The sequence below is a fragment of the Chenopodium quinoa genome, unplaced genomic scaffold (assembly GCF_001683475.1).
Source record: "Chenopodium quinoa cultivar QQ74 unplaced genomic scaffold, ASM168347v1, whole genome shotgun sequence".
NCBI classification, from domain to species: Eukaryota; Viridiplantae; Streptophyta; class Magnoliopsida; order Caryophyllales; family Amaranthaceae; genus Chenopodium; species Chenopodium quinoa.
Window position 1 is genome coordinate 1,329,543 of NW_018743689.1, and position 19,852 is coordinate 1,349,394.

Sequence of the window (19,852 nt, forward strand, 5' to 3'; positions counted from 1 at the left end):
CCATTTAGAGCCATCGAACCGGTGATTAAGGGCTCGGTATATGTGATACCGGGGCATTTGGACCGAGTATTCAAGACCCGAAGAGGAAATCCGGATTGGCCCGAAGAATTGGAGCCCAATCGAAGTCCAAAGAGTGGCCCAAGAGTGCCGCCCGACCAAAGGAGCTCCCGCCCAAAGGCGCGCCTGGCCGGGCGGGGGAAGCAAAGCCGGTGCCCAAACTCGCATCCGGCCGGGCGCGAGAGACTTACCTGAGAGTAAAAAAGGCGGGCCCGATCGGGCGGTGCCTCGCTCGATCGGGCACGTGTCAGCTTTAGGAGACGATTAGCGTCGTTTAAGTTTGTTTTAGTTTAGGATTCTTACTTAATATAAATACTTATCCGTTAAGCGAGTTTAGTATCTTCTTTTACTCTTTCTTAATTCTTCTCTTAGACTTTCTCTCTCTACTTAGAATATTTTCTCTCTAAAAAATTCTCTCAACTTTGTTCTTAATTCAACTCCTTAATTCAGATTACTTTTGGTAACAATTTTCTTCTCTATTAATTTCAGTTATTTTCTTTAATTCTTTCATCATGTCTTATTTTATTGCTTTGATTAGTTTAGATTTAATTATGTGTGAGTAGTTTTATTTCTAGGGTTTATGGGGATCCAATAAATAATATGAAGGGGTAATTTGTGATTGTTGATTGTCAATGCTTAATTATTTTCCTATTGATTGATTTAATGCTTTGCAATTAGGTTTGTCCAGATTTAATGGTATGAGTTTAGCAATATTGATTCGAGATTCGAGAGACGAGAATTGACTTATAGGCTTAGTTTCAATAGGCGGACTAATTTATAAATGGTTAAGTCGAGATTCGAGACATGAGATTTAATACCGGTAAATTCACTACGTGAAAAAATAAAATTGGCACCGGTTCAAACCCGGCCTAAGGCACCGGTTTGAACCGGTGCCAATGTGGGGGGTGTCAATTACCCCCCTTTTTGGTACCGGTTCAAAACCGGTGCTATAAACAGGTTTTGGCACCGGTTAACCGGTGCCAAAAATACTCAAAAAAAAAAAAAATTATCCTCCTTTTGGCACCGGTTAACCGATGCCAAAAATGTCCAATTTTTTTTTTATTTTTTATTTTTTTTACTTACCAATTAAATCAATCAACTGAAAAAAATAACAATCACAACAAAAATCGAATTGGGTTCAATATATATAATCCAAAATTTACAATACATAATCAAATCCCAAATTACAATATAGATCAATTACAACTAACATATAAATAAATAAAAAAAATTACATTATAAATCATACAAAAAAATAATAATATACTAGTAAATCAAAAATAAAATTACAATATGAACATATCAATATTCTTTCATAATCTGTACCTGCACTAATTAAAACAGAAAAAAAATCAATTGGTAAAAATAAGCTTAAGAATAAATAAAAAAAACCCAGAAATTCAAGTCGAAATAAAAATCGAAATTAAAGTTTGAACCAGAAATTCAAGTTTGAACCAAAGAAAACCTAGAAATTCAAGTTTGAACCAAGAAAATTAAGTTTGAAGCAAGGAAAAAAAAACTCAGAAATTAAAATCGAAATTAAAAAAATTATCAAAAATGAAAAAAAAAAACCAAAATTGAAATCGAAAAAAAGAACCAAAAATTCGAAAAAAACAAAATCAAAATCGGAAAAAAAAAACCAATTAAAATGAAACCCCAAAAACCAAAATGAAAAACAAATTCCCAGAAATCGAAAACAAAAACCAAAATCAAAAATCAAAATCAATATTGAAAACTAATAAACCAAAATCAAAAACAAAATCCTATAAATCGAAAAAAAAAACAAAATCAAAATTGAAACCTAGAAAACCAAAATCGAAAAAAAAATCCCACAAATCGAAAAAAAAAACAAAATCGAAAATAAAAGGAAAAATCGAAAAAAAAACCAAATACGAAAAACAAAACCAAAATCGAAATTGGTGAATCGAAAATAAAAACAATTAAAATCGAAAAAAAAATCCAGAACTTGAACTTTGTGGGATTTTGTGGTGGTGGCGGCGGCTGTTGTTGTTGGTGCTCGAACTTTGTGGTGGCAGCGGCGGCTATTGTTGCTCTATTTCAAGATTTGGTTGCTGCAGATCTAAGGGGAGTGGAGATCGAAGGGAGAATATGAGAGAGAGGAGATCGATGGAGATGAAAGAATAAAGAAGAACGAAGAAAGAGAGAGAGAGGAGATCGATGGAGATGAAAGAAGAAAGAAGAACGAAGAGAGAGAGAGGAGAGAGAAGGAGAGAAGAGGAAATGGGGGAATGGAGGCGGATAGAACTTAAGGTTTAATGCTCCGTTTTTTTTAAAAGGATGGACCGGTTTAGTGGCACCGGTTCATATCGAACCGGTGCCAAAGGTTCAAACCGGTACCCTTTGTATTTTTTTGGCACCGGTTCGATATGAACCGGTGCCATTACTCTTGGTCTAAAATCCCGCCCATTTTTAGGGCGGTTTTTGGCACCGGTTTGGTCTGAACCGGTGCCATTTGGGGGTTGCCTTTTTGTATTTTTCTACTAGTGATTAACTCTATGATTGTAATACGTAGCGAAAGCCCTTTATGATCCGATTTATTGATGCATTGATGATTGTTTGTTATGTTTTACCCTAGAATATTGTTTATTGGTGAACCAATGCCCTAGGCTTTTCATTCATTGATTTACCTCTTACTTTTATTCCTTCCTACTCTTACTTTTAGTAGTTTAATTACCCTTTTTATAATAATTTGGTTACTTGATAATTTAGATTGATTTTGATTAATTAGGAATATATTGACTTGTTTCCCTGTGGTTCGACCCTTCTTCCCTATCTACATAGTTTGTGGATTTAGGTCTTATTTTTGATTGGGTGAATACGACTTGAGCCTTTCAGGGCTCCTCCTCATAAGGGCTACCACAAGTTAAACACAGATGGTTCTTGGATAAATGTTGATAATGCAGGAGGTGGTGATGTGATCAGATGTGAAAAAGGTCTCTAGATTATTGGTTTTGCAATGAAATTCAATGCTCTAACAACAGCTTCAGCAGAGTTATTGGCTATAAGAGAAGGCTTATTGACAGCTTGGGACAAGAAAATTAAGTTCCTTGAACTTGAAACTGATGTTGATGCCTTAACAAAGATGCTGAAGGGCCCTAAGTTGTATGAAGACAGTGACCTGGGTAATGTGATAAGAGATGTTGATTCTCTTCTGCAGAGGGATTGGACAGTAACCATCTTTCATGCAAGCAGAGAAGTAAACTTTGTGGCTGACAAACTTGCTACTATGGGAAGAACTGAGATCAAAGTGGGAGAAAGAATTCCTTTCAGCTACCCTCCTGCTGAAATTTTTCATATTTATGCATTTGAAATTCCAGAGTTCACCCAGCCTAATCTTTGCAGCTATGTCCCTGGCAACAAATTTTGCTTCCTTATTGTTGCTTCTACTTAGACCATCTTTAGTTTGCTTTGATAACTTTATTAATGCTTTAGGTTGTACATTCTTTCGAATAGCTTTGAGTTGTATGTGTTTGCACTCAGACTATATCTTTTGTTCAGGTAACTATGAGAAGTTGCAAAGCTCTCTAAGTATCGTGTATGCTTTTATGATTTTAATCATCAGCATTTCTATCCTGTGATATAATATTATGATCCTATTTGCGTTAAAAAAAAGGTAGTGTTTTTCAAATATTAAAATTTTTAGTGTTACTATATTTATTTTGTTCTCTCATTTTTTAAACACGGGGAAAAACACAATTAGAACCTATAATATGAAACTGTAATATGGGATCGAGAGAGTAGGTGTTATTCCCCAAGAGTTATTCCAATTACTAGACCATTCAATTAAGATTTGTACGAACTACTTTGTGTTAAAAAAAGTGAAATAAAAATTGTATGAACTACGAAGCAATCTCAAATAGTGAGTAAGACCATATTATTAACAGAAATTCTTGGCCTCAAGTAGGTAGAGTCCAAGTTGGTCTTTAGTAAGGTCATTTTAGTAATTTAACAAAAAAAAAACCTTACCTGTAAGTACCAACGAGATATATAGCCAATATCATTTTTAGTAGTATCGAAATACCATCCTACAACATGTTGGTATCATCATAGTATTGCGGTTGGTATCTGTAGGGAATATTTCAAGCATTACCCCTAGCTTGAACCCCACTGTGATCATACACTAAAGTACGGTGGCGTCCAAAGGGAAAGAAGATAGAGAAAAAGAGTCACCAACAAGTTTTAGGAACTTGTAAACCGTTCACGAGGTGAAGGTTACACCCCTTAACGATCCAGGAGATCGTTAACTCCAATAGGTCTGGAACCATGACTGGTAGTTCGGGAATGAAGGTACAAATCCAACCTAAAAGAGATTGAACTTGCCCTAATAATAGGCCTCTACTTTATTCTGATCGTATTCATGTGCACTTTCTGACTAACATGCAATCAATAGGTTTACCCCTAAACCTGTTTATCTATGTTGGTTGAACATTAATGCACAAATAAACTATTATTGGCGATCACTTGAATTATATTCAAATTAACCCTAAACATGATTATTAATTATCTTATTAAGCGTTATTACAAGTACCAATTCCCTTTAAACATGCATAAAAGGTGTGATCAAGCAATAACAATAAATATCAAGCAACATAATCATAATCAAAATAATCAAAATCATAATAATAATCATCATAATAATGTTAAAGCATAATAATAGCAAGATCCTAGACATGATACTAACAAGATTAATAACAAACTCTAGCATGTCACTAAAATTACAAATCAAAGCTTTAACCCTAACATGATACTAACATGAATATTAGGAAATAACATAGGAAGCATCATAGAAATCATAATTGATATTAAAGTTACCCTAAACATGATACTAGGATGATCAAAACGCCCTAACATGATATTAGGAATCGTAATAACAACCTAAACATGATTTCTACGAACTATAAAATCAATAAATCAATCAAAGCACTTACTTAGATGCCTCGTATCTCTTTCTAATAACAAAATACACGCGTTAGTAACTTCAAGGAAAATAATAATCAAAAAAAATTAAATTAAATAATTGAAAGAGAGATTTGGGACCAAACCCTTAGAAATTAAAATCTTTCACATCTAGGGCGAAGACAACTTCGAACTTGGCTAGGTGTGTCTAGTGCTAAAGTATGAGGAATTGTGTTTGTAAAAGGGTTGGTTTAGAAAGAGGGAGAGAATCAATAAATTCTTGATGAGAGTTGGTGAGAAGGATTGATGAGAATTGATGATTTAAAAAGGGGATATATGACCTCTATTTGTAGAGAAAAAAGAGGGTCAAAGAATAAGAAGAGAATCCGAATTCGAATCGAAATAGAACTCGATGGACAGTAGTTTTTGCAGATTTTGTTTTTATCATATATTTTGATCTAGAAGTCCAAATAAGGAATATAATATGTCGTTGGAAATCTCTTGAAGTCTTCTTTCCAACACAATTAGAATCAAATTAAAATCTTTTTTATATAAAAATATATGGCCGAAATAGTGGGACGGTATCAGTTTTGGATAGAGTTACATATCTCATTCATATCTTTTTCTTCATAGCTCGGATTTAGTATTATAATATATCATTGGAAAGATAATTTCAAGATCTATCCAACCATATAAAATTTGGATAAATAATAAAAGACACGAAAATAAAATCTGACTGTCTTTGAACATCTTTAAATTCGAATAGAATTAGGATTTTTAAAAAAGGAAAGTTTTTATTTAACTCAAATTCTTTAATCTTATCTTTTCAAAAAGGATAATTAAGATCTTTTAAAAACTTATGGAAGTTTCTAATTAATCCTAATTAGTTTAGGAATAGGATTAAACCTTCGGACCCTCCACGTGATCGTTGGGTCGTAGGTAAAATCCGGTTTGGCCCAGTTTAGTATTTTGGCCATAACTTACTCATTATTCATCGGAATTGGGCTTATAATATATCATTGGAAAGGTCTTTTCAAACCCCATCCAACTACACTATTATTGGACCCATATCATGGACCAAACTAAACTGGAATGCACATTTTTAAAAAATAGGGTAAGAAAAGATATATTTTCAAAAACAGAAAGAAGTGATATTTTAATAAAAACATCTTCATCACTAGACTTTTCATACTTTCGCTTAATTCGATAATCAAATGACGCGAAAGGTATTCATCACTGGGTTTGGTTTTGGGGAGACACATTTGGGTGTCTACAGTATCATAAATTAACAATATTGTTGTTGGTATGAGTAGTATTATAGTTGGTATCCTAGACTTTGTTGGTATCTAGCTGCGTTCGATTGATATCAGAGCCATAGGGTTAAAAGCTAAACTAAGTTGTTAATTTAAATAATAATTAAGCAAAACTGGAGAATACTTGGCACTCTACTGAGTGTAAGAAACCTGATTTTAAGCATTATTATCATATTCCTGAAAATAATAGTACTTTTGGCCCAATCCTTAATTATATAGTAGATCAAATTGGTGAATTAAAATCGGAAGTTGATAACATACATGTTCGTTGTACTAATATCGAAAATAAGATATCAATAAACATAACCAATATTAATAAAAAAAGTAAGCGATCTAAGCGAACAGGTTAAACAAGTTCAACTTGCTTTAACAAATGAAGTTAGACATCAATTTGGAAAAGAAGTATCACATAATAAAGAGAAAATCGTTCCATATTGTAGGGAATATTTCCAGCATTACCCCTAGCTTGAACCCCACTGTGATCATACACTAAAGTAACGGTGACGTCCAAAGGGAAAGAAGATAGAGCAAAATAGTCACCAACAAGTTTTTTTAGGAACTTGTAAACCGTTCACGAGGTGAAGGTTACACCCCTTAACGATCCAATAGATTGTTAACTCCAATAGGTCTTGAACCATGATTGGTAGTTCGGGGATGAAGGTACAAATCCAACCTAAAAGAGATTGAACCTGCCCTAATAATAGGCCTCTACTTTATTCTGATCGTATTCATGTGTGCTTTCTGACTAACATGCAATCAATAGGTTTAACCCTAAACCTGTTTATCTATATTGGTTGAATATTAATGCACAAATAAATCTATTATTGGCGATCACTTGAATTATAATCAAATTAAACTAAACAAGATTATTAATTATCTTATTAACCGTGATTACAAGTACCAATTCCCTTTAAACATGCATAAAAGGCGTGATCAAGCAATAACAATAAATAATATCAAGCAACATAATAATAATCATAAAAATAATCATAATCATGTTAAAGCATAATAATAGCAAGATCCTAGGCATGATACTAACAAGATTAATAACAAACCCTAGCATGTCACTAAACAATAAAGATCAAAGCTTTAGCCCTAACATGATACTAACAATCATAAATATTAGGAAGAATATAGGAAGCATCATACTTTTAATCATACTTGGTATTAAAGTTACCCTAGACATGATACTAGGAAGATCAAAATACCCTAACATAACATTAGGAATCATAATAACAACCTAAGCATGATTTCTACATAATAACATCAATAAAAACCATTAAAGTACTTACTTGGATGCCTCGTACCTCTTTCTTTCATGTCTAGGGCGAAGGCAACTTCGAATATGGCTAGGTGTATCTAGATCTTGCGAATGCGGAATTTTGTATTTAAGAAAAGGCTAGTTTAGAAAAGAGAGAGAGAGAGAGTAATCAAGAAAATCTTGATGAGAGTTGGTAAATGAAGAGAATTGGTGAATGAAAACGGAGTTTTTAGAAGGCTATTTATAGAGAAAATCAGCCAAAAAGATAAAAAAAATCAAAACAGAGTTCTGACGCGTAAAACCAAGGTTAGCGCCAGACGTTGACATTAGCGCTAGGCGCTAGCGCCAGGCGCCAAGCTTAGCGTCAGGCACTAATGCTGGCGTTTGGCGCTGACCAAAATATTGACGCGTTTTCTAAAATCAGATAGAAATTGCCGTACAGGAGGATAAAATCGTATTTTCCTCAAAAACATTCTTTTATTCTGATTAAAACTCTAAAAAGTCAACAAAAGTCAATTTATCAATGCTAATTGAATTAGGAATGAAAAAAACCTTCTAGAAAAATCTTGAAGACTAAAACCATTCCTAATTGCATTAGGAATGATAAACCCATATTAGGCCCTCCTCTAGATCATTGGGCCGCATATAAGGCTCAAACCGGGCCCAGTTCAGTAATTTGGCCATAACTTCCTCAATATTCATCGGAATTGGGCTTATAATATATCGTCGGAAAGGTCTTTTCAAACCCTATCCAACTACACTACTATTGGACACATATCATGGACCAACCAAAATGGATTGACTTTTTTCTTAAAATAGGTTTTCAAAAACAGAGAGAAGAAAAGAAATTAAAACTATCCGCAACACTAAACTTTCCACACTTTTACTTCATTCGATTATGATTCGACGTGAAAGATACTCATCACCGGGTTTGGTTTTGGGGAGACACAAATGGGTGTCTACAGAAGCCCCCACTTTGACTGAGTTTGGAGAAACGCAAGTTTCTAAAACAAAAGTCAAAGTATCGATAAGAACGGAGAATGATTCAGAACGTTCTGCGATTCTAAATCATTCTTGTGACGCCGATACCTGCAAACTAGCGTTAGTTAAACACATAAAAGAGTTAAGAAACGCGTATCTTGCACCGTCGAGCACACGTCTCAGGAGGGTAACCGATTTGTTGTGACGATCTTCCGCAAGCTAGAGAATACCGCCTGAAGACTGCTACGCCTGTAACCGCCTCCAATTTCTGCTGTGATAGTCTTCGAAAAGATCACTTCTTGTTGATCCTTAATGCTGCTATGTCAGTACGTCGGCGCTTTACTGCTTGTGAACCAGTATGTCGGTGCTTTTACTGTAATGACAATCCTTTTTTCTTTGGGAATAGTTGCCAATGCAACTCTTGTATGATGTATGACAATCCGATTTAGGGAAAGTTGTCAATGCTACGATGAAGCGACAATCCATATCTCGGAAAATTTGCTAAAATCCAATTTTAGGAAAAGTTGCCAATGCTTCTTAACAATCTGTCATAAGAATTTTTCTACGATCGACAATCCACATCTTGGAATATAATTCTTGAAAGCAATCCACCTTGGAAATTTTCCAACGTTATGCGACAATCCTTTTTAGAAAATATTGCCACAATTGACAATCTGTATCTTGGAACATTTGCCAAAAAAAGTCGATCGACAATCCACTTCGGGAAAATTTGCCACTTGCTGAAATGAATGACAATCCACGTTGAGGAACTCTTGCCAAAATTTATGATGAGTAGAGACCTATGACAATCCTTTGGGAAACTTTTCCATAGGAAACTAGGTGTATGACAATCCAATCTCGGAAAACTTGCCAACGATGACAATTCGAACTTGGAAAAAATTGCCAAACAGAGAAGGAGCACGAAAATCCACTCTTGGAAACTTTGCCAGAGATGACAATCCAATCTTGGAAAAATTGTCGTTGAAGAAGATGCACGACAATCCATTTTTGGAAATATTGTCAGTTGGGGATGACAATCCAATTTTTGGAAAAATTGTCGTTTAAGAAGAACGCGCGACAATCCATATTTGGAAATATTGTCATTTAAGAAGAATGCGCGACAATCCGTATTTGGAAATATTGTCGTTTAGTGCTTGTTTTTAAACCGATACGTTGGTGCTTGTAATGAGCCAGTGTTTTAGGCGCTTAAGCTAAGTGAGACGATTTTTTGTCAAGTCAATCCCTTACTACGATTGTAATCAAGCCGACTACTAATCATGTCAATTTTCTTATAGGGGCTAACTGGCGTACCAAGGAACCCGAAATTGTTGTATGAGGTCGAAATAACCATTCTGAGAGGCTTCGAGCTCTGTCGCTGCTGAAATATCTCTGACGTCAAGAATTGGCTCTGTCGCCAGATGCTAGCGCCAAGCGCTGAACTCTGTTGCTAAACACCAGATGTTGTTGCCAAACGACAGCCTTGTCGTCTGGTGCTGGAGTCGAGTCTTCCCTATTCTGCTCTTACTGCCGTTGTTGCTTGGTTTTGCCCCAAACATTGAGCTTGGTCGTTTCCTTTCAACCAAATCCGCTCAAATCTCTTGTAAATTAAAGCTCTTCATCTCTAATTTACTAATCTATGTAATTTTTCTCAAACTCCTCTCATCTTGGAGGAATCTCCTGTGTCATATTCGCGGTTTTTCAAAAAAAAATCCGGGAATGTTCTTGCTTGCTGGGATGCACCTGCATTTATATCTTTGACTATAGGACTTTGCTTATCTTTCTTTAGGTTGACCTAAGACTTAGTGTTACTTGACTCATTGACTTGACCTGACTCAAGGTATGAACTTGACTCGATGTGTTTGACTCGAGGTTGACTCGACTCAAAATGTTTGATACGTGTGTTAGACTCAAATCAAGGTGATATGAAACGACATGAATCAATGTGTACATGACTCGTGTGTGCATTATAATGTGATCGTCCGACTCGAAAATGCAAAAAAAAAAAAAATCCATCATTTTTGTGGAGGGTACCGACTTTCTCCCGAAAAAGAAAGACGCGAAAAAAGAATCGAAGTTTTTGAATGCATGTTGAATGAGTTTAGTCAAATGTCATTTGATGCTATCTCTCAAGGTTCAAGGATTAACCCATCCTAGGCTATCTCAATTGTTGACTCAATGATGAAACCATTTGGGTAACTTAGGCACGGAGGCTAAGCACTTCATACTTTGTGATGCAATGATGAGTGATGTTGATATGACAAGGCATGCTTCAGCGTTGTGTTAAGATTTCATGACAAAAGGGTTCCTAATGGAAGGTATATTTGGTCATGTATCTGTGATGTGTGTGAAAGTGACACTAAAGTTAGGCCACAAGGGCTAAGTGTGTGGGAAAATATTATTTCAAGAAGAGTCAAATAATGGTGACTTTTTAGGCTAGGTAAGCTAATGATGTAAGGATCAAGCCCCCAAGTCTAGCTCTAAGTAGATAGGGATGAGCATTGGAGATCCCTTGATATGACCATGATGTGTGAATGTGAATATGAATGCATGTTTATTACGGCTGCACCTCGATGTGAGGTTGCCTGCGTATCCGTTAGGAATCAGGCCGAACGTAGCTCTAGCCGAACCTCGTACAAGTGTGTGTATACCTCAAAAAGGTCTTTTGAAGGGTTGTAACGCGGTTAGGCTAAAGGTTATAGAAGAAAGGGATAAAGGCTCAAGACCCTAGATAAGCCTCCAAGGTGTGCAATCTTGCTTTTGAATCTTTGTATTTTTTTTGTGCTTGAGTTTCTACTCTTTTTTAGCTCTTTATTTTTTTTGCTCTCTTTTTTTGTTCTTGCATTTTTTTATTTTTATAAGTGTGGGAAATCCCGATCATGCGGTCTATCACTCACTTGGCATTCATGTTTCTCAAGCACGGTACCGAGCACTCGATAAGAGACGCAATCTGAGACGTGTTCATATCAAAGACATGTTCATGTCAATGAAATTGGAACACTTGCCCTTTTGTACACTTTTATTTATTTTTTTGCTTATTTTTTTCTATTTTAATCTTTTGAAGTCACTCAAGCTTTTTATGAAATTGAAAATTGCATAAGTTGCACACCATCCCATCCCAAGATTAGGTAGATATGGGTTGAAAAATGAAAGGTCTATCGTTAGACGAGGCTCATAGTGGTTTATGAAGAAAGGATTGTAAATTAGAGAGGTGAAAGGCAATATGATTTGGCTACAAGGGGTGCCTCAAATCATTTTTATACCTTGTGCTTAGTTTGACATGGATTTTTTTTTATAATGCAAAGCAATGCGATAATCATATGCAAGGAAGTAAATGCTCATTTTATTAAAAGAAAAGGAATAAAAAGAAAGAATCTACAAAATTAATCTAAGGGAAAAGAAAGGTGCCTATGCTAGACTTATTGGGGGAAACGGTAAAAAAAAAAATAGAAAAAAGAGGTCATGAAATCTCGTCGTTGAAGCTCGCCTCTGTCTTGTGTCGTTTGCTTCATCATCACCCAGTCTTCTCGTTAGCTAGAGGCAATGGGATCTTATTTGCTTCTATGAGATCTTGAATGAGATTTTGAAACCTGTAGAATTCATCAGTAGTATGACCGCGTCCTCGATGGTACTTGCAATAAGAGTTGGGATTCCATCTCGAAGATCGATTTTCTGGCGTTGGATCCTCGGTAGGGCCAATAGGTTTGATTAATCCTCGATTGTAGAGACGATCGAAAGCAGCATCGTAGGTCATTCCAATGGGTGTGAACTCTCTCCTGGGTTTCCTTTTAGATCCTTGATTGTCCATGGCTAAGACACCATTATGGTCAAAGGTACTAACATTGTTACTAGAGTGGGAATTTTCGGAAGAAGAAGGATTGTCGTTCTTCTTTCCTTTTAAGCCACTGTGGTCACTATTGTTAGTAGCTTTTTGTTTTGCGAGGTCATCTTCGATTTCAATTTCGATGTCATAAACGACCTTGAAAGTATTCAGATTATGTTGATATTTTAAATGCTTCGAATACTTCTCTTGGAGATTCTTGATGAACATCCTCACAGATTCTTTTTCAGTGGGCACCTCAATCATCTTAGCGGAAGTTTCCTTCCACTTATTGAAGAAAGAAGTAAAGCCTTCATTCTCTTTTTGTCTTAGCATTTCAAGTTGCCTATAATCAGTTTTTGACTTGGATGTTGCATTTATATCAATCTATGAAAGCGTTTGTTATTGACTCCCAAGAAGAGGTTTTCTCTTTGTCAAGGAAAAGATCCATTATTGACAAACGATCTCAAGGGATCGGATAAAGAAAACAAAGAATGAAAGACTTTCTTATCAATTCCCTTAATGTTCATTATGGTTTCAAAAGCACTTAGATGAAAATAAGGGTTGTCAGTTTCCTTGAATTTCGGGATGTCGTTGGCATTGAACTTATGCAGAAGAAGTTCTTTATCTACCAAGACCCCTTGTGCACTAATGCCCTAAAACTTATAGTCACTAGATAGCTTTCTCAAGCTTTCTTGCATGAGGTTCATTTGTTGTTGCTTCACAGGGTCATCAATTTTGAGGGTTAAAGCCTTTAACACCTCAGTTACGTCAGTCAATTGAATCTTAAGTTCATTACCTTCCTCTTGAGTTTCCATTATCTTTTTAGCCTTCCTCTTTTGACTAATCGGTTTATCAAAAAGTAAGACTTGAATAAAGAGGTTCTCCTTGATTAATCGCCCTTCTCTCCTCGACCAAGTACTATGGAAAAGGAATTTGGGGATATTCATTGTTAACTGTTTGACTCAAACTTTATTCAACAGGGGTGATATGGAGAAAGCATGTAGATGGAGAGATGTGGAAAATTAGGAATAAAATGTACCCCCAACTCAAATGACGGAAAAAACTGACTCATGCATGAACCTAAGACATGGTCATGGTGACATATAATCAAAGTGTGTGTGCTAATACTAGTGAGTGTAGGTGACATGTTAAAACTCTTTTCATGACCATGTAGCTAGACTATGTGACTAGACTCGAACAAAGACTAAGTTAAGACCTCGCGTATATGTATTAAACCTGACAGGCTGTGGTATTTTAGTCATAACTTTTGATCTGTGACTCTGATTGGGATGAAACCAACGCCAAATTAAAGATAAAACTCGGGGCTACGGATCCAAAGGTTCTACGACTCGTATTTCTTCCTATAACTCTGGCTATGACCAAAACAAGTTAACGTTTGTGCAGTATACAGGAATAAAAATCCGGGTTGACTTAAAGGGACTATAACTCGATTTTAGACATATTTATTAGCTCAAATTAATTAATTAATTAATTTTAAAAAAGTCCTTTAGTCATTAATTAGTTTATTTAGGCTTAATCACAAGTCAAACAAACGGTTAGGAAAAAACACATAGTGTTGAGGGTAAAAATACCTCGTATACGTGGACCAATCCCATAGTGACACGTGGCCCAGTTATAGGGTGACACGTGTCACCACTGGAAGATGCCACGCAATCCAGAGTCCTTAAGGTCTCAGGCCAATCCCATAGTGACACGTGGCCCAGTTATAGGGTGACACGTGTCACCACGGGAAGATGCCATGTGTTTAGGCAATGTTTTCCCTCTTTAAATCAGCACGCCAAAAAGCCCTAACAACGTCAGGGCCCAAATCCCGAGAGATATCAATGAAAGCCGCAAAACGGCGCCCCCAGAGTGGCACGTGGCATTTGCTGATTGCGCAGCTAATCACGTCACGCAAATCTAGGATATAAACCCTAGAGAGGGGCACGAGTCCCACCCCTATAAATACCCCAATCATTTATGATGGGGAGGGATTCAGACATCTAAAAACAACAGAGCATTAAATAGCTCCAACTTCTCTCTACTTTCTCTCTCTAGCCTTTTCCGTTCTGATCACTGACTTGATCGTCGGAGGCGAATATTCCGTTGATCGGAATATTCGTTATTTTGCAGGTTGGACTGACTCGTTGCCAGAAGAGCGTGACCAGTATCTCAGGAAATCCAAAAAATACCCGAAACATTTGGCGCCGTCTGTGGGGATACTCGTACGTTATGGCGATAGACGGTCAGACACCTAATCCAGGCGAGGATGGAAATGTAGAGGATTTAATCCCTACGATCCGTACTAGCGATTCTCTGATAGCCACATTTGAAGAAGGTGATGACCCTCCTGTTACCGCAACCTCTCTTAAGGTCGCGCTTAACAAACTCAGGAAAGAAATTGAAAACAATGGAGCCTCTACCTCTAGGCATCCGCCTAGGAGAGAGGAACAGAAGGCTCCAAGGAAGACACACAGCAAAGCAGTCCATGCAACGGACGCTGGAAACACACCTTTCAGAAGGCCGACTGGAAGGTCCCCGAGAGTACCGCGAACTAATTTCTTTGACTTGCTGGCAAAAACGCAGTCGGCTGGGGGGAGGGGTAGGCAGCCTTGAAGAGAGGAGCTTGAGCCGTCCAGACGATGGAAGGACGCAAGATATTACCTTCGGCAGAAGCAGCGGGAACGCGTCGCCTACTCGGACACGACCTCAACCCCAACTATGCCGGATGATTTTTCACATCATTCTCTTTCCCAACATACCAACACGGCCATCTCCAATGGAAGTCAGGCAGTCCGCACCCCAACTCCTATTCCAGTCTTCCATGCTCCAACTCCTATTCCAGCCCAATCACTGCAATATCAGCCTCCTCAGGGGTTCAATGGCTTGATGCAGCCGAACCCCCAGGCATACGGGCAATATTGGCTATATGGGCAGGTGTACGGACAGGCTCCTTATCTAGCTGGACCGTCCGTGCAACCGCAACCCATCGATTGGCAGATGCGCCTACTTACTCTAGGAGATAAGCCGCCCCCGTTTTCGCAAGATATCTTAAATGCCCCTCAGCCACCAAAGGTGAAGAGTGTACTTGTGGGAGCCTATGATGGCACGGGCAACCCAGAAGAGCACATCACCTCGTACAGGAACCTGATGTACTTGCAAAGCGTAGATGACGCTACTTGGTGCAAATGTTTCCCGGCCACTCTGAAAGGTGTGGCGCAGGATTGGTTCAACAGTTTGCCGGCCGGATGTATCAACTGTTTTACTACTCTAAGTTTGTTGTTCGTGGGAAATTTTTCATACAACAAACCGCCTCAAAAGACTAGCCTTAACTTGGCGACAATCGTCCAAGAAAAAAATGAGGGCTTACGCTCGTACGTCCAGCGATTAAACCAAGAAAAAGCCCAAATTCATAATTTGCCGCACGAAATGGCTTACTCTGAATTTCTCCGGGGATTAAGGCACAATGGTTTTAAATTTGACTTGGTAAGGAAAAAGATTCGGACATACGCATGTGTTCTGTGGGAAGCCAAAGCTTATATTGAGGCGACGGACTTTTGTTCGCTCACAAAAACAGAAGCGTCGGCCAAGGGGGCTGAGAAAAAACCTTCTCAGCAAGATTTGGCCGGCTAAAAGAAAGAAAGAAAAAAGAGAAAGGAAGTCTAGGTGGCTGATGTCCAGCCACAGAAGTCCAAGAAGGTCAAGGCGTTTGAGCCTCAGTATGAGTTCAACAAGGATTGCTATTCTATCCTGATGGAAATCAAGGATAAGTTTGAATTTGAGAAACCACAGCCGCTGAGAGGCCTGGCTCAGTATAGGAACAAGAACAAGTATTTCCATTACCACAAGGATGTGGGACATGACACGAACGATTGCATTAACTTGAAGAGATTGCTGGACAAGCTGGCCGAGAAGGGCATGCTGAATTCGTATGTGATGAAGTCTAAATTCACTTACACACGGACAAAGAACACGTCCGAGCAAAGACAGAAGAATGATAAGAACAAAGATAAGGAAGATGATGGCAACAACACTGACTCAGGCTTTGTGGCCGTGATATCAGGAGGATTTGCCTCAGGCGGTCCCATTATGAAAGGGATCAAGCAGGACGCCCGGAACCTAGGAAAGGTGATGCAGATGGAATTAGTGAAGGGTGAACCCTTCCCCGAAGTAATCATCAGTGAGGCCGATCGGGGGGAGGTCAAAGCCTTGCACAATGATCCCATGGTATTCATTATGAAGATAGCCAATTTGAAGGTCGGACGGATATTGATTGACACGGGTAGCGCGGCTGATATCATCAGCCTGGCCGCCTTGAAGAATCTAAGCTTCCCAGAGGATGCTCTCCAAGACATCACTCACCCGTTGGTTGGATTTGGGGGGAATGTCATCCACCCAGTGGGGCGGATAGACTTACCTGTTCGATTCGGGCAAAAAGAGGAAGGAAGAGATATGGTTGTCCGCTTCTTGGTCGTGAAAGAGCTGACTGGATATAATGTCATACTCGGCCGTCCTACACTGAATGCAGCAAAAGCAGTCATTGTGCCTCACCTAATGCTGCTAAAGTTTGAAAAGACGGACGGGAAAATAGGTATAATCCAAGGAAGTCAGAAGATGGCAAAGGAATGCAATCAGTTGGCGGTTAAGTCTACAGCGCGCGGACCAAAACCGTCCGAGCCGAAAGAAGAAGGAACCTCACTCCCAACACACTAGGTCGGCCAGAAGCGTAAGGCGGCCAAGATAGAGCAAGCATAGCAGCTAATGGCTGTCGGTCGGCCAGAAGAGTTACGACCCCAGCCGGCCGGCAGTCACCAGGATATAGTGCTTGACCCCGATCAACCAGGTCGGACGGTTAGTGTGGGCACTATAGCTTTGGGTGTGCTTGGCGATGAGTTAATTAAATTATTGAGAGAGTTCAAGGATGTATTCGCATTTGATGTCGGTGAGATGCCAGGTATAAGCCCTGACCTGGCCGTGCATAAATTGGTTGTAAACCCGGCCGTTAAACCTGTCCGCCAGAAGAAAAAGGAATCATGGAGAAGAGAGGAATCAGGCGGCCGCAGCAGAAGTCAAGAAGCTTCTGGACGCTGGTTTCATTCGGCAATGTCATTACCCAGAATGGGTGGCCAATGTGGTCCTTGTGAAGAAGCCGAATGGAACTTGGAGAATGTGTGTGGATTACACCGATCTAAACAAGGCATGCCCTAAGGATAGCTTTCCCTTGCCCAAAATCGACCGGCTGGTTGATTCGATGGCCGGGCATGCCCTGATGAGTTTTATGGACGCATACTCCGGATTCCATCAAATTCCATTATGGGAAGAAGACCAGGAGAAAACAGCGTTCGTGACTGAGCAGGGGTTGTATTGTTACAAAGTTATGCCATTCGGACTTAAGAATTCCCCAGCCACCTTTCAACGACTTGTTAATACAGTCTTCAGAGATCAGCTCGGCCGGAATATGGAGGCGTACATTGATGACATGATTGTCAAGTCAAAAGAGCCAACCGACCATTTGAAGGATCTACGAGAAACTTTCACCGAACGCAGGCGGCATAAGATGATGTTAAATCCAAAGAAATGTGTCTTTGGTGTTGAGTCCGGTAATTTTCTCGGATTTTTAATTGATCAACGTGGAATTGAGGCCAACCCTGAAAAAATCCAAGCTGTCATGGACATGAAGTCACCAAGGACAATTAAAGAAGTTCAAAGATTGACCGGCTGTTTAGCAGCACTTGGTAGATTTCTGTCAAGATCAGGGGATAAGTGTCGTTATTTCTTTCAAACCATAAAAAAGAAAGCCATGTTTGAGTGGACAGAGGAGGCCGAGGAAGCATTCGTACAGCTAAAAGGCCATCTACATATATTGCCTCAGCCTGTCAGTCCACTTAAGAGAGAGAAGCTATTCATCTATCTTGCCATCTCTGAACACTCCCTAAGTGCCGTCCTACTTGCTGAACGGGACGGCCGCCAGATCCCTGTCTACTTTATTAGCCACGTTCTACATAACGCCGAGCGAAGGTATCCCCCCATTGAAAAATTTGGCTTGGCATTATATATGGCATCAAAAAAGATGCGGCCATACTTCTTGGCACATTCAATTATGGTCTACACAGACCAACCTTTGAAGAAGCCATTTACAACTCTAGAGGCAAGCGGCCGTATGCTTAAATGGGCCTTGGAAATGAGAGGCTTGGATATTACATTTGAGCCAAGAAAAGCAATCAAGGGGCGAGCCTTTGCTGATTTTTTGGCTGAAATGACTCGGTCGGATCTTCAGACGGCCAGAGATCAAATCTGGAAAGTGTTCGTGGATGGTAGCGCGATAGCTACTGGTTGCGGTGCAGATGTTATATGCCAGTCTCCCGAGGGAGATAAGTTTGAGTACGCCCTGAGATTTCAGTTTCAAGCCTCTAATAATGAGGTCGAGTACGAAGCCCTCTTGGTCGGCCTAAGAATGTGTAAGGCGGCAAGAGCGACAAAAATTGATGTATGCTCGGACTCCTTACTTGTAGTCGGCCAGGTGAATGGAGACTTCGAGGCGAGGGAGCCGGCCATGATAAAGTACTTGAAGATTGTAAAAGAGGAGGCTAAGAGCCTAGATCATTTTACTCTACAGCAGGTCCCTCGTTCGTCCAATCATCAAGTGGACGCCCTCTCTAAGTTAGCATCATGTGATACTCCCAGGTCAGTGTTTTGGGAAGTGAAAGAAAAGAGGAGTATTGACGCTAAACCAGTACACGCCATTGATAGAAGCTCCACTTGGATGGACGGGATCATATCTTACCTAAAGGACGGATTACTCCCGGCCGATCCTAAAGAGAGCTGGTTGATGAAAAAGAGAGCAGCCTGGTTCGAAATTAAGTAAGGAGAGTTGTTCAAAAAGGAATTTGTAAAGTCGTACCTGAAATGCATCACTCTTGAGAGAGGGCATGATGTCTTAGATAATCTTCACCATGGGCAGTGCGGCTCTCACATTGGAGGACGAGCTTTGGCTGAAAAGGCTGCCCGCCTGGGTTACTACTGGCCGAGCTTAAAATCGGATGCAATGTAAATGGTAAAGAAGTGTGACAAGTGCCAGAGGTTTGCAACATTAATTCACTGACCTGCCAACAGTCTTTCGGCCATCAGTAGTCCGCTCCCCTTTGCCAAATGGGGGATGGACATTTTAAGACCGTAAACACACCAGCGTCCGGCTAGAGGCGGTATGTGTTTGTAGCAGTAGACTACTTCACAAAATGGGTAGAGGCCGAAGCCGTCCGGGGCATCAAATGGATTGATGTTTCCGCTTTCATATGGAAGAATATCATTACACGCTTTGGCGTTCCACAGTCTATGGTGTTTAACAACGGACCCCAGTTCGAAACGCCTCAAATCAAAGAATGGTTGGAAGACCAAGGCATAGCTCACTGCTTTGCTTCAGTCGGCCGTCCACAAGCAAATGGTCATGTAGAGGCATACAACAAATTGATCTCCAATGGAATTAAACGCAAGCTTGAAAGAGCA

At 39.2% G+C, this 19,852-nt stretch overlaps 3 protein-coding genes across 3 annotated transcripts; all 3 read left to right on the forward strand.

The window, feature by feature from the left end:
• The first annotated feature begins 3,034 nt into the window (after nt 1-3,034).
• Nucleotides 3,035-3,469, forward strand: LOC110683645. Its single transcript, XM_021860037.1, has one exon. It carries the CDS (start codon nt 3,035-3,037, stop codon nt 3,467-3,469), a length of 435 nt encoding a protein of 144 aa, XP_021715729.1.
• Nucleotides 3,470-16,102: 12,633 nt separating this feature from the next.
• On the forward strand, nt 16,103-17,062 carry LOC110683646. Its single transcript, XM_021860038.1, has one exon. The coding sequence runs from the start codon at nt 16,103-16,105 to the stop codon at nt 17,060-17,062; it is 960 nt and encodes a 319-aa protein (XP_021715730.1).
• Nucleotides 17,063-18,017: 955 nt separating this feature from the next.
• On the forward strand, nt 18,018-19,214 carry LOC110683648. The gene has a single exon (XM_021860039.1). The coding sequence runs from the start codon at nt 18,018-18,020 to the stop codon at nt 19,212-19,214; it is 1,197 nt and encodes a 398-aa protein (XP_021715731.1).
• Nucleotides 19,215-19,852: the final 638 nt, after the last annotated feature.

What these genes read in the sequence shown, in the direction of transcription:
- LOC110683645 (XM_021860037.1), top strand. Translation starts at nt 3,035, where the DNA reads ATGAAATTCAATGCTCTAACAACAGCTTCAGCAGAGTTATTGGCTATA.
- LOC110683646 (XM_021860038.1), top strand. Translation starts at nt 16,103, where the DNA reads ATGGAAATCAAGGATAAGTTTGAATTTGAGAAACCACAGCCGCTGAGA.
- LOC110683648 (XM_021860039.1), top strand. Translation starts at nt 18,018, where the DNA reads ATGGACATGAAGTCACCAAGGACAATTAAAGAAGTTCAAAGATTGACC.